A 13,394-nucleotide genomic window follows, 5' to 3' on the forward strand; every position below is an offset into this window, starting at 1 on the left:
ATTTCATCGCCCACATCAAAATTTGACTAGGCATGTAATTGTAATAATTTTCTTTGGTTTTTACTTTTTACACTACGCCAAACAACACAATTTAACAAATGTAATATTTGGGGATTCATCAAGTTTGAGTCATACACTTAGTACCTCTAATCAGCATATATGAATGGTATAATAAAATTCTACTTGATTTTTTTCATCTTTTTTTTTAACAAACTCATAACAGAAACTTGAGTTGAATTAATTCCACTTTTTTTTTTGTTTATTTCAGATTTGGATCACACACCACTTCTGTATGGACTAAGAAAAGTATAAAACCACACAACAGTACTACGTACGTACACTCTCATTTATGCGTATATTATAACCTAAATGTCCCCTTTTTTAGCAAATATAACTAATATGTATATACAACAAGTAATGTTTAATTTAATGGTTTGATTATACACACAAAAAAAAAAGAAAAAAAAAAAAGGAACTAGGAGGAAGAGAAGAATGAGCGTTTGGGAGGAGGGCGTCCGACAGCTCTCAAGAGATTAGCAACTTCAACAACTTTTGCAACCTCTGTCCCTCTCTTTGCCTCTGCCGTCGCTCTTCTCTCCTCTGCTTTCCTCTTTGCTTTTGCCACTTTGTTTTGCGTTTTCTCCATCGCTTTCGCTTTTCTCTCCTCTAGCTTCCTCTGCATCCATCCATTGATCCCAATATATATATGTTAGCTAAACTTATTCATATATATTCTCACAATATCATGAATCCCGGTCATAAGGCCTGGTACAATCCACAACATTTGTGAATATAAAAATCCCCCATACTTCAGATTAAAAATCTTACGTAACTATGTTGTTAATATAAAAATTATGTTAATAAAATCTATCATCGTACATATGGGACCGGAAATTACTTGTTTAAGAAAAAAAAAAGAAAAATTCACCTCGATTTTCTTCATCCAAGAATTGGCCTTGTTGACTTGTTCATTAACCCAACCGTTAATAACGGCGTCTTCTCTCTTAAACCTGTTATTGATCTTAGCCAGTTTTGCCGTCTGCCACGCCGTTATCTTCGCTTCCACCTCTTCCCTCTTCACCCTTTGCACCGTCGTCGTCCCAACCCGACCCTGACCCTGACCCGGTCCATTCTCACTTCCAGAATCCAAAACCGGACTCGGATACTGGTCAGGCACAATTGCCAAAGGATTCGTCTCCTCTTCATGATGATCCCTCTCCTCGTGAATCCTCATCAAGTCGTGTTGTCTCTCATCTTCACGCTGCGTGACGTTACGAGCCGTTGGTTCGTTGTTTTCCATGGAGGAGCCGGCGATGACAAGAGCGTTGAACTCTCTGCTTATAGTTGTGAAGTTCTCTCCTGAAGAAGCTCCTTCGCTCATGGTAGTTGCTGACCTTGGTGGAGAAAAATAGCCTCGGAAAGCAGGCGGTGGAGGCAAAGTCGTCGTCGTCATCGTCCGGGAGTTATCCTCCGGCGTCGGAGTTAGCGCGTGGATGTCTCTCACGATAGTCTCCGTCGTCTCATCATCTCTGTGGTTACTTGTGGCGTCCGGTGACCTTTCTTGACCGTAAAGAGTCAGCATAGTTTGAGAATTAGGGTTTACGAATTGTGATCGTCAAAGAAGAAAGAAGATCATGATCAAACTAGTTTTTATCTCTTCTGACCTCAGGCAAGCTAAAATTTGGTTTTGGTAATGATTTTTTTAGCTCTGATTTTGATTAGATTAGAGGAAAAAAAAACACTACGCGACAAAAGAAAAGGATTAAGGAAAATAGAATTCTCAAGAAGGTCTATCAAAATTTTAAAATATGAAAAAGGACCACTTCGTGAACACTACATTGGTCCGGTATATAGCGACTGCATTTAACCTTCTGATACGTGCTTGTCTATGATGCTGATGATGATAAGTCAAGAGACCAAAAAATAATAATATTAATGATAAAAATGTGATCAAGTATAATATTTTCACATATTCCAAGCTAAAACTGTGCCGTAATTCTCAAGGTCGAAACAACAAATGTACCAGCGAGCGATACTATGAAGTTTTATTAAGCATTATAGGATTATTGTCTTTTTAGGAGAAAAGATTTGTCAAGATTTCTTAAGAAATTTTTTTATAAGATGTAAAATCAAACGAAGAAAGAGTGTCGGCAAGTTTTAAGACCCTACCACGAAGACAAGATAGTATACACATGTCGCCTACGAAAGATTGTTGTCAACGTGGACATATCTGATTAGTTGAATATTCCCTCCAAAATCAGGTCACGTATGTCCGCATCATAATGGCTTGGAGTCTGGATATACCATTTGTGAGTGGCCACGTATCGTATTTTTCTGATTAGCTTTGTAGTGATTTTATTTTATTTATAACAATTTGTTATAACTGTCTGCTATGTCTATTTATACGACGTGTTAATGTATTATAACAGCATGTAGAACTAGAATAAATTGTATTATTTGATCTCTTAAATTAAATTGTATGTATCACACATTTCACGTTTGATTAAAACATGTTTACTAAATGTATATTATCAAGACGTGGTCCATTTTTATATATTAGTAAATTTATAGATGAAATTATTTTGAAAAATTTGCTTCTCTGACAATCATAACATCCTTTTTTTTTTGGTTTCCTAAACAGACCATCATAACATCCTTTTTTTTTTGGTTTCCTAAACAGACCATCATAACATACCTCCTATGTTCTCCACATTGCTTTTTTTTTTCCTGTATTCATATTCGTATGCCCCCCTATAAAATTTATGTGTTTTATAGTGAAATTAAAAGTTGACTTATACATATAATTACTTGTATCGTTTGAGACCATATACTTTATTTAGCCTTCAGAGAGATGCTACAAATAAAATGGTTAGTTGACATTTAAGCATGTAAAACTATTAATTCATCTAGATGTAAGAAAATGTCTTTGCTAAGTTTATATTTAAATATAGTTAATATTTTTTGGAAAAATTCAAATAGTATTTGTACTTCTTGATTGACTATCAACATTAATTTATATTATATCTTTTAAGGAAATTAGACAAAATACTTAACCAACTAAATAAACTATTTATATAATGAATTATATAAACTAATCAAAATCAAAATTATATGGAACTATACACAAATGTTGAACAAGACTATGGACAAAAGTTGATGATCAACCGATTTCATATCAAAATACCAATATAAAATTAGATAGAAGAGGAAGGTTATACACATAGCAGTTTTAAGAATGTAGCAAAAGCTCATAAATTAGTGACTGGCGATGATATTAAGTTTGATATAGTTGAGTCACTGGATCGCCATATAAAATTAGTGCATTCTATCCTAATACATTTTCAGGACAATAAAATTTTAGATTATCCAAATGCACTGGAAGAGTTTATTTATGATTTAAAGCAAAATCTCAATTGATAATTGATTCAATTCTATTTTATGAGTTTTTAATTTATTAATCACATTGTTTAGATTTATTTAACCATCTAACGCTTATGTACCTATAGGATTGAAGCTTGGTAGCTAGTGATATTTTTTTAACAATTTGTTATATCCGTCTACTATGTCTTTTTGTTATGCATATATGTCTTATTAATGTATTACTTCAATTAATTACAGCATGTAAATTTTGATTATCCTATACATAGGCACTTAAAAGTTTTAGGCAAATAGTGTTTATGTGGTATAATTAAGTCTAGAAATCAAAATTTACATCACAGGCTCGTCAACAAAAGGAAAAAAGAGAGTGTACGTACGTGTTCAATATAATGGCAACGAGATCAAACATCCATGAAAAGGCTAGTGATGATATCGCCAACAATATGTATGCCATCCAAAAGTATTATGTTTTGTGGTTTCTGAACTCAAATTTGTCTATGTTTTCGGGAGAGAGAGAATCTCCTTGATGTCATCCGCGTAGATTGAACCTGACTCAAAGAAGAGCATCCATATTGTTAATACATATATCATGCAGTCATTGTTGGGAGATGTTATATCTTCAGGGCATTATGATATCTTCATGTCTTCTCCCCTTCCATAAGAAATTACTACTATACACAAAAAGGGCTTTGGAGACTAGCTCCCTCCATCTTTTTTTTTATCTTCAGTCACTAAATAGTGTTTATCATTTTAAGATTCGAGTTTTAGAATTAAAAAAATATGTGAGATAATGAGTGGAGGTGGTATCCACTTACACTAAGCTATATGACTTTGTTTCCTTAATCTGAAGCATTCCAACTTGTTTCATTTGTGACCCAAAGAATTTAAATGATAGAGAGAGAGTAATCAAATATTTTGTTCTCTCTCTTTTTTTTTTTCTTTTTTTTAATGAGAAGTGGGAAATAAGGAGTCACGTATTCCTATCCGATCACATATTTAGAGGCTCAATTATGTTAGAGCTATCTGTTTGAATCCATCTGTCGAGAACATAGATAGACACGGGCACTCAAAATTGTAAAGCTTTTAACAATTAGTCGGTGCATTATCCCTGATCGTTGTGTTTTTTTCTTGTTTGGTTTCTCAAAATCAGAAACACCCAACCCATATGTCATTCTAACTCTTGAGTACACTGTACACTGGCTCCATGTCAATGGTTAACCTCCAGAATATGTCATTCTAATCTTCTATTTGATCATTGATAACATCAATTTATATAATGAAAATACAGCAACAACATTAATAAGTAATTAACACAAAGGAAAAAAAAAAGTCGGTGATTTATAAATTTTTTTTTATCGTAAATCGATCGGAACCAAATCCAACTTTATTTCAAGTTTCAACCTTACGTATATATACACAGTTACACATACAGAAAATGAAAGTCAAATTATCATATTACTAGTGTAACTTATTAAATTAAAAATATCATCTTAAATAAAACTAAAAATTGATTTGACAACTAAAAGTGTGAAATAAAATTAAAATAAAAAACAAAATATAAGAGCCACCTCCTTGACTGGCGTAGTCTCACTATCTATTATTTCTCTTCGACCTATATAATATAACAAGGACGTGCCACCGAGAGAGAAAGAGAGAGAGAGAGGCAGCTCTGCCTTTGCCTACACCGAGATAGAGACTCGATCATCTCCAAGTTGTCTCCTTCTTTCATAATCCAGACATTTAATATATATATAATTCAAAAAAGGATTTTAAATCGAGACAAAACTTTTTGAGTTAGATCGAATCTTATTATTGCAATTATATATATATTTTTTTTAAAGCTGAGCTTATATCTCCTTTTGAAACCCTTGGAATTGTTTCGTGTAATCCCAAAAAGAAAGCTTTCGTCTTTCTCCTGTTTCAGGTGTTCATCCTCGAGGTACGGTTACATGGGGTTCTTGTATTCTCATTGCTACTTTTTTTTTTATTATCGATCTGTGTGTTACGTTACGGTTCCTGTCTTTATTTCCATGAATTCTGCATTTGGGTTTTGACTAAAGTGTTTCATTTCTTTTAATCATGGGAACCTGATTCCTTGAATTCTTGTTGAAACTTAGATAAAAGGTTTGTTTTTTAAATTGTATATATTTTTGGCTCTATTTGATCCCTTCTATGTGCTTGTAGTGCCCTTTGCTCAGGCTGTGTTGTTCTTCTTCTTCTTCTTTGGAGGCTTAGAATCTCTCTATGGTGAGCCTCTTTGGCTACTCACTCTCATTGCTAGAGAGCTCTCTAGTTTTTTTACATTGGATGGTTGCTGATCATTCTGATTCTATGTTCTATTATTCCTTCATTATTTCTGATGGGTTTTTCATTTTCATTGCTGTTGTTAGGGAGAAGCTCCAGCGTTTCTAGTGAATCATCTGGAGAACGGACACTCCAATGGCGTCGGTGTAAAATCTGAATCCGAGATCACTGAGATATCAGTCGATATCGGCGATCGAACGGTAAGCTAACTTAAGGTTTTGGTCCAAGTTTTGTCTAAACTGGTTGATCATTATCTGATTTGAGGTTTATTTTGGGTAGTTTGTGATTGGTGGAAATCATGAAAGGAACACTTTTTCCATTGGGGTTCGAATTCATGACAAAAACAGTAACAACTGGTGGGTGAATGCTATGTAGTTTCTAGATATTCTGTGGCAAGAACTCTACTTTTAATGTCAGGAAGAAATCTTATAGATTTGAGAATCACTTGGTATTGTAGGTTTAGTCCTATTGTGCTTGGGACAGGTCCTAAGCCCAGCAAGGGGTACTCCGCGTCTGTTCTTAAACAAGGTCGGATTTTGGTTATTAAGAAAGGTTCAGCTTGCAATGACTCCATCTGGTTCCTTGAGGTTAGTAATTTCTTGCAGCTGTTTAGTATCTCTGAGAGTATCATTCCGGAGTTCTCATGTGTTGGAACATTAATAGGTAGATAGTCCTTATGTGAGGGAACATAAGAAATTACTAAGGAAGGAAGTTGTTGCTTGGAGTAAAGGTGTGAGAGGGAATGCCGAGAAGCCTATTGTTATTAGCGGTCCTTCTGGAGTTGGCAAAGGAACGCTTATCTCAATGCTTATGAAGGAGTTTCCTTCAATGTTTGGGTTCTCAGTGAGCCACACAACTCGATCTCCGAGGTCTATGGAGAGAGACGGTGTTCATTATCACTTTGCTGACAAAAAAGTTATGGAGAAAGAAATTGAAGATGGAAAGTTTCTTGAGTTTGCTTCTGTTCACGGTAATCTCTATGGAACCAGCATTGAGTCTGTCGAGGTGGTAACAGATTCAGGAAAGGTATATCGTATATATAACAAAGCTTTTGGATTTACAGATGATACGTTTTTAATGTCATTGATTCTTAAACGACGAGTTTCTCTTTTGCTCTTTTGCTCCACACAGAGATGTATTCTTGACATTGATGTTCAAGGGGCAAGGTCTGTGAGAGCGAGTTCTCTCGATGCAGTGTTCATATTCGTATGCCCTCCTTCTATGAAAGAGCTTGAAGATCGGCTCCGTGCTAGGTAAAAACCAGGCTTTACAATATGAGTTATTGATATCTTTTGTTAGAATTTCCAGTAAGATTATTATCAATTTTATTGTCTTAAAATAACAGGGGAACTGAGACAGAGGAGCAAATTCAAAAGCGGCTAAGAAATGCTGAGGCAGAGATCAAAGAAGGGAAATCCTCCGGCATTTTTGGTCTTATTTTGTATAATGACAACCTCCAGGAGTGCTATAAGAAGCTCAAGGTGAACCACCTTTAGTTAATTGCTCAAAATGTTGTAATGTTCTGAATGCGTAACACTACCGGCTCTGTTTCCAGAAACTCTTGGGGCTAGATGGAGTCGCTCTTGTCAATGATGTAGAAAGTGAGAAACTGAACATTGTGCATATATTTCTTTTCCAAACCATAAAGTGAATATGGAAACTAATTGCTTTTTGTAATTTCATGATTCTGCAGCAGAAGGGATCAATCTTCCCACCAAGCACACTGTATCTAAACTGGAAGATAAGATCATTGTTCAAGAAACAGGTGAAGAAACAAGAAACAAGTAAGCAGCTAAGATGTAATGTTCTTATGTTTCTATGAGCTTGCTAAACTTATAATATGACCTTGTGTTAAATGATGGCATGCAGGGTTGTGTTGGATTTATCTTCGCTTAATGGAGGAGCACCGGGTAGAACAAGGGGGATTCTTGTCGAAGCCATTAAGTTTTAAGATGACAAAAGACAAAACTGTTATTTCATTCATTACATAGCCGTATTTCCTTGGATTAGATAAGACATTTAAAGAGTTATGATGATGCTGATGATGATAATTACTAAAGAGTTTGGGATGATATGATAATTACTAAAGAGTTTGGGATGATGATACTGTTGGTTGTAATTTGGATTGACAAGAATCGAATAATCAAAGTTGATTTTTTTTTTAAATGACTCAAAGATTAAGAAAAGAACAAGAATCAAATTCAAAAAAAGCAAAACTTGAATACATGACTCAAGATTTGGATGTACAAAAGGCTTGATCTTTGTCCTGTGTTGGGGAAAAGACAGCAGTTAGTGTCAGTTAACAGTTGAACTTTTAAAGGCAGCCTATGAAATTACAAAGAGGAAGACAAAAGAAAGAGACAGCCAAAGAACAAGTTGGGACTTTGGAGCAAAGTCTCTATGTGTCATGTCCTCTTCATCTTTATCTCTGCACCGCTCATATACCGCAACTGCTTTTGAATCTTAGGCTCAGGATCACTCTGGTGGGGACAAAGTCGGTCGGATTGTAGTATAAGGAAGGTTCGTGTAAGCCCACTAATGGTTCTGGTCCTGTGAACATGGTCCTGCTCCACTAGTACATTGTACAAACCCTTGTACAAAAGACTTTACACTGTGCCAAAACAAGCGCGTGGCGTGACGCGCAAGAAGAGTATCTAACAAAGCCCCCTTCTCTTATAGGGGTCTTCAAAAAGTTCAAAACCATTTAACTTCTTAGCGTAGCTTCTTACTTGATTATCATGGTGATATGTTGTTAATGAGTAAACATCATTCTTTAATTGGTCCATACAAAAATGCCCATGAACGCTTTGAGGCCCAATATCAGCTTTTCAGCAAAAGACACTTCCTTTCAGACTCAAAAGATCAAAGCTAAGACCTTACAAAAATAGAAACAAGAATCATCAGCCTTCACTACTACACTTGTTGTTAAATCAGATCCTCAAACTATACACACTTCATTCACTTAGAGCCTTTGTGGCTCGTACAACGATTGGCTAGACTCTGACGAGTTAGTTGGCGATGATCTTGCACAAGCAAAAGGCGGTGGTGGTGGATCAACAGACAATGTACCTTCCAAAACCTTCACCACTTCCCCCATTGATGGTCTTAACCGTTCATCCGCCTGAACACACCAAAACGAGATTCTCAAAACCCGCTCGAGCTCCTCTGCATCGAAATCTCCTTCTAATACTTTTTCCACAACGGTTTCTTTTCTCCCTTCAATCCATTCTCTATACACCCATTCACTTACAACTCCTTCTGGTTCGTATCTACCTGTTATTAGAGCTAAAACCGTCTTTCCAAAATCTTCAACGTCTTTATTTGCAGCGCATAAACCAAATCCATATTCTGTTAACTTAGCTTCCAAATCCTCCCCCAGCAGAATGTTTCCGCAGTTTAAGTTCCCATGACTGACGAATTCCCTGCATTCTGTGTGGAGGTAACAGAGAGCTTTAGCCACGCTTAAGCAGGTTTCGGTTCTTTTTCTCCAAGTTAGTTTCTTGCTTCGTAAAGGGTCAACAATGTGGTCGAGTATAGACCCGTTCTTAGCATATTCGTAAACTAGAAACCTCCTGCCTAGTTCGCAGCAATAACCCTCAAGCTTTGCTAGGTTCTTGTGATGCATTGTTCCTATCTTTGATGCAGAGCTCCTAAACTTCCTTTCTTCTGTCAATGTCGCTTCCATTTCTTTAACCCCAACAAGTTCATTCTCCGGCATAACCCCTTTGAATATCCCCGGTCCTATGTTATGGTCAAAGTTATCGGTCATGACCTTTATCTCATCAACAGAGAATATCATCACACCTTTTGGATTTGCAGCTTTAGAGAATCGATCAGCTTTCTTCTTAGCTATCTTCTTCTTCCTCTGGTAGATGTACACAACAATACCGAGCTGAATTCCGAGAAACAGAACAAGTGTAGTGGAAGTTGCGCCGACAAGACAAGGAAGACAGATACTGTGAGACTTGGTCACGGTCACAGGTGACTCTTTAGAAACGTTTGGATTAACAGCAATCGGGTCCAAACATGTTTTAACATATGATATTGAAGTCAAAGATGGATCAGAGTAACCACTGATATATCGCGTCAGCTTCATGCGACATTGAGGATTTCCATCGTTCGTGTAAGTGACTGCAGTACAAGCAGAATCTTCTAAACACATCTTCTTGCATATCTGGGAGCTAATCTGAGAAATAACCGAATCATTAGCCGGATAGATTCCATACAATTCCAAGTTCTTGAATTTCACCATGGAGAAACCAGATTTGCAGCTTGGCTTCTGATAAGGCACCAAGCATTTAGGATCCGAGACCGATACAAAAGCATTAAAAGGGCAGGTACACTCGGAGTTTCCAGAACTGTTAAAGGAACAAACTTGTGATCCACAAGTTGCGAAAACACGACACTGATTCTCAACGGCTTGCCAAACCGGTTTCCAAATCCCTGAATCCTCGTTCCACGAGTACATTCTCAGATTACCATCCCGGTCAAGCCTGAGGAAACGGAACTTGACAGTGTCGTTATGATCTTCCCCAAAAGCAGACCAAACAGGTGTCATCAGGTCTTGATCCTCAAGAAACAGAGCTCCCTCAGAAGTAAGCACAGCTCCAATCTTCTTCTTCTTCTTCAAAGCTTCGTTTCCGCTTGACCAGAATGTAATGTTACTCTCCCATCTCAGCTCTAACTTCCCTGAATCGTCCAAATGAAGACTGTAATAACTAGACCTAGAATTCTCACTAGCAGCTCTAAGCATCTCAAAAGATGGTAACTTTTGGTTTGGAAGCAAAGTATCAGCAGGGGTATCAAAGCTCTGCCAAACAATCTCTCCTCTGTCTTTCAACAACACAAGATTACCATCGTCACGAAGCAAAGCAGAGGACACAGAGAACCGGTTCGTCTTGCTGTTCCAAACCGGAACACCCAACGAAGAATCAAACAAAACCAATTCTCCGTTACGAGTGAGCTCGAAGTAAGAACTGTTGTCAGTAACGTACACACCTGCTCCAGCAACCCAAACAACCTTCCGCTGATCAGAAGGGATTGAATCGGAGTAAAACCGGATACCAACACTGAACCGGCTAGGCAAACCAGGTGGGTTGAAAAACCCTAGAGCAAAATCACCATTGTTGGATACCCACAAGGTGTTTTCACCAACAACGAGCTTAGAACCCAATTGAATCTCTGAAACCACGAATTGAAACGCAAAGAAGAAGACTAGAGAGAGACACAAAAGCAGAGGTCGAAGCATCTTTGTATCTGATTCAGAGATCCAACAACAGCACAAGATACAAGGAAAGAGACTCTGCTTTCATCTCAACATCATTACAAAATCCAAACCTGCGTTTCAAACAAACAAGAAAAATCCAAACTTTAAAAGGGTGAACCAAAAAAAAGAAGATTTATTTTTTTTATGAATAAGAACCTCAAGCACACAGCTCAACCAGGATTGGCACTTGAAGAAGCTCAAATTCAAACTTGGACCCACAGTAAAATCAAATCACCAAGTATCAACAAATTGACTGGAGCAATTCATTATTAATAGTGTTGTTGACAAAATAAAAAATTTGATATATTTTATCTGCCGGAGAAAAAGCTAACTGAGCCATCGAAGAAGAAATGTGAGAGGGTAATTACAGTAAAGATTGACCATTAAAAACAGAGACTTTTAAGCTTTATAAATATGGGACCCCAAGATTTATTGAGTTTTGAAGGAATTTTACAAAAGCTGTGAGTGGGTTACTATAAGAATCTTGAGAGAACGAAAGCTGTGAAAAAAATATATGAAGAGGAAGACAGTGAAGACGCACTAACTAACCAGTAGGTAGACGAAGAAGAAGAAGAAGCATGATGAGATTTGAAAGAGACGTTTTTTTCCCCCGAGTCGAGATCTTTCAAGGAGTTTGAGATGAATCTGATAATTTATTTTTAGAAACAAGATTTTTTGCTTCTCTTTCTCTTGGCCAATGGGAAAAGGAAGTGGTTTGTGTTTTACTTAGCGACGATACACAAATGAATAAACATTTTTCTTTATTTTGGGGTAAGGCTCTTTAATGGAACTCTGTCGTTTTCTTTTACGAGTTGTGTCTTTTAAAGAAGAGGATGCAAACAAAGAGAATGTATTTATTTTATGATTTTATTCCAACAACAGTTTAAAGAATCAAATACGAACACAGAAATCTTTTAAAAAAATCTTGATTTGTTTAAGTTTCATCTTGTGTGCAACGTGTTGGCCGACTCGATTGAATCAATGGATTTAGTGTTCATATTCTCTGTTCATTCACACTTGCAATCTTTAGTAGTAGCTGGACCCTCTGCCTTCATAATTAATCTGTAATCAACAAAATATGGATATAAAAGATGATAATAATGATACGATAAAGCACCAATAATTCAAGCAGAATAATAATATAACTAGGAAAGACCAACAGTTCTTTCTAATGATTTGATAATGGACTAAGAAGAAATCGACGGGATTCGTAATGTGATTCGCATAGGATCCCTATCCTAGTCCGGCGGTACGGAAACTAATGAATGAGTTTAGTTTTTTTCTATCTCAGGTTTCTAATTATTTGGTCGATCAATATATACTGTTTATTCGATCAATATATAAAAATCGAGAAGAAAACAAAAAACCTAACTATCATTGTTTATATATTTTGCTATCTAAAAAATAAAATAGTAAGAGAAATCCTAACATTTTTAAATAATTTAGGGAACAATTAGTATAACTGAGAAAATATGAAAGTTGGGGGGGGGGGGGTACTAAAAATAAGAAAGTCAAATTTGTAATAATAGTATAGTATAGTATGAAGAAGGGGTGGACACTGGACAGCTTTAGGGCAGGGTTTGACGAGTTTGCTTTGCCTCGATTGAAGAATGTCGGGCCCTATACGTCTAGCACGTGTGTCTCTCAGTATTCACTTTCCTTATCTTTTTGTCAACTTTGTAGTTTTGTAGTATAAAAATCTTAACGTTCGATCGAGTATTAATATATATAAAAAAAACACTCACTTGTTGACGTTTTTCTGGGCCAATACAGTTAAAGTAATCGGCTAGATAGATGGTTGATACTTCAATTACAAACACGTATCCGAGTTCAAAACGAGTATAGTATTAGTAGATAAGGAATCAACATGTTTGCTTCCTTGTTTTTTATATAATTTTTGCCAAGGAACCAAATTGTGGTTTAACATTGTAAAACCAGCCTGTTTCATTTTTATATAATATTTACAAGTTTAGCAAAAAAAAAAAAAAGGAATCAACATATATATCTATATATATCACACATCTTTTTTAAAATCAGATAATGACTTACTAAAACTATAGAAAATCTCCACGTCAAAGTGAATTTGGGCAACTTTACGGATATTGGACTCAGTTTTACCATTATTCATGAGTCCCATATCAGTAAGTTAGAGTAGTTTACGTATAAATGGTAATTAACTTCTTTTTTTTTTGCTAAAACAATTAACTTCATTTTTCTTTATATAAATACATTATTACAGAAATAATGAAGGATCGAGAGTGAAAGATGAGAGAGATTCCTTTTGTTAAGCTTTTTAGATATTTGTTTTTCACTTTTAAAAGAGGAAACTTTTCTTATCACTTTCTTTATATACAATAATAACATTTGCCATAAAGCTCATGCGTAGCTGCATGCAGATTACATACTAGCCAACGACCCACGAGTGTATTAAAATAAAAGGACCAAA

General features: G+C 36.0%; 3 protein-coding genes across 7 annotated transcripts; 1 reads left to right on the forward strand and 2 right to left on the reverse strand.

Moving 5' to 3' along the window:
- Nucleotides 1-325: 325 nt before the first annotated feature.
- LOC17889149 (remorin 4.1) lies at nt 326-1,734 on the reverse strand. Its single transcript, XM_006294684.2, has 2 exons — nt 929-1,734; nt 326-676 (listed from the first exon to the last, which is right to left on the reverse strand). Exons 1-2 carry the CDS (start codon nt 1,580-1,582, stop codon nt 476-478), a joined length of 855 nt encoding a protein of 284 aa, XP_006294746.1. The 5' UTR covers nt 1,583-1,734; the 3' UTR covers nt 326-475.
- A 3,351-nt stretch (nt 1,735-5,085) lies between these two features.
- On the forward strand, nt 5,086-7,848 carry LOC17889962 (guanylate kinase 1). 3 transcript variants are annotated; one of them, XM_023783948.1, is made up of 11 exons: nt 5,120-5,317; nt 5,563-5,625; nt 5,769-5,882; nt 5,962-6,038; nt 6,140-6,269; nt 6,346-6,708; nt 6,814-6,935; nt 7,028-7,163; nt 7,238-7,283; nt 7,379-7,466; nt 7,552-7,848. In XM_023783948.1, the coding sequence occupies exons 2-11, from the start codon at nt 5,623-5,625 to the stop codon at nt 7,631-7,633; spliced, it is 1,161 nt and encodes a 386-aa protein (XP_023639716.1). In that variant the 5' UTR covers nt 5,120-5,317; nt 5,563-5,622; the 3' UTR covers nt 7,634-7,848. The 3 variants fall into 3 exon arrangements, with proteins under 3 accessions (XP_023639714.1, XP_023639716.1, XP_023639715.1); XM_023783947.1 differs by having other exon boundaries at nt 5,141-5,317; nt 7,376-7,466; XM_023783946.1 differs by having other exon boundaries at nt 5,086-5,317; nt 6,346-6,935; nt 7,376-7,466.
- A 581-nt stretch (nt 7,849-8,429) lies between these two features.
- Nucleotides 8,430-11,701, reverse strand: LOC17889875 (G-type lectin S-receptor-like serine/threonine-protein kinase SD3-1). 3 transcript variants are annotated; one of them, XM_006295740.2, is made up of 2 exons: nt 11,498-11,701; nt 8,430-11,019 (listed from the first exon to the last, which is right to left on the reverse strand). In XM_006295740.2, exon 2 carries the CDS (start codon nt 10,928-10,930, stop codon nt 8,645-8,647), a length of 2,286 nt encoding a protein of 761 aa, XP_006295802.1. In that variant the 5' UTR covers nt 10,931-11,019; nt 11,498-11,701; the 3' UTR covers nt 8,430-8,644. The 3 variants fall into 3 exon arrangements, with proteins under 3 accessions (XP_006295802.1, XP_023639712.1, XP_023639713.1); XM_023783944.1 differs by having other exon boundaries at nt 11,490-11,701; XM_023783945.1 differs by lacking the exon at nt 11,498-11,701 and adding an exon at nt 11,105-11,449.
- Between the last annotated feature and the right edge of the window lie 1,693 nt (nt 11,702-13,394).

This window comes from Capsella rubella, unplaced genomic scaffold (genome assembly GCF_000375325.1).
Source record: "Capsella rubella cultivar Monte Gargano unplaced genomic scaffold, Caprub1_0 scaffold_4, whole genome shotgun sequence".
NCBI lineage: Eukaryota > Viridiplantae > Streptophyta > Magnoliopsida > Brassicales > Brassicaceae > Capsella > Capsella rubella.

Coding starts and splice junctions, on each gene's coding strand:
- LOC17889875 (XM_006295740.2), bottom strand. CDS start 10,930: ATGCTTCGACCTCTGCTTTTGTGTCTCTCTCTAGTCTTCTTCTTTGCG.
- LOC17889149 (XM_006294684.2), bottom strand. CDS start 1,582: ATGCTGACTCTTTACGGTCAAGAAAGGTCACCGGACGCCACAAGTAAC. Junction 677..928: donor CTTGGATGAAGAAAATCGAG/GTGAATTTTTCT, acceptor GGATGGATGCAG/AGGAAGCTAGAGGAGAGAAA.
- LOC17889962 (XM_023783946.1), top strand. Junction 5,883..5,961: donor TCGATATCGGCGATCGAACG/GTAAGCTAACTT, acceptor TATTTTGGGTAG/TTTGTGATTGGTGGAAATCA. Junction 7,284..7,375: donor TCTTGTCAATGATGTAGAAA/GTGAGAAACTGA, acceptor ATGATTCTGCAG/CAGAAGGGATCAATCTTCCC.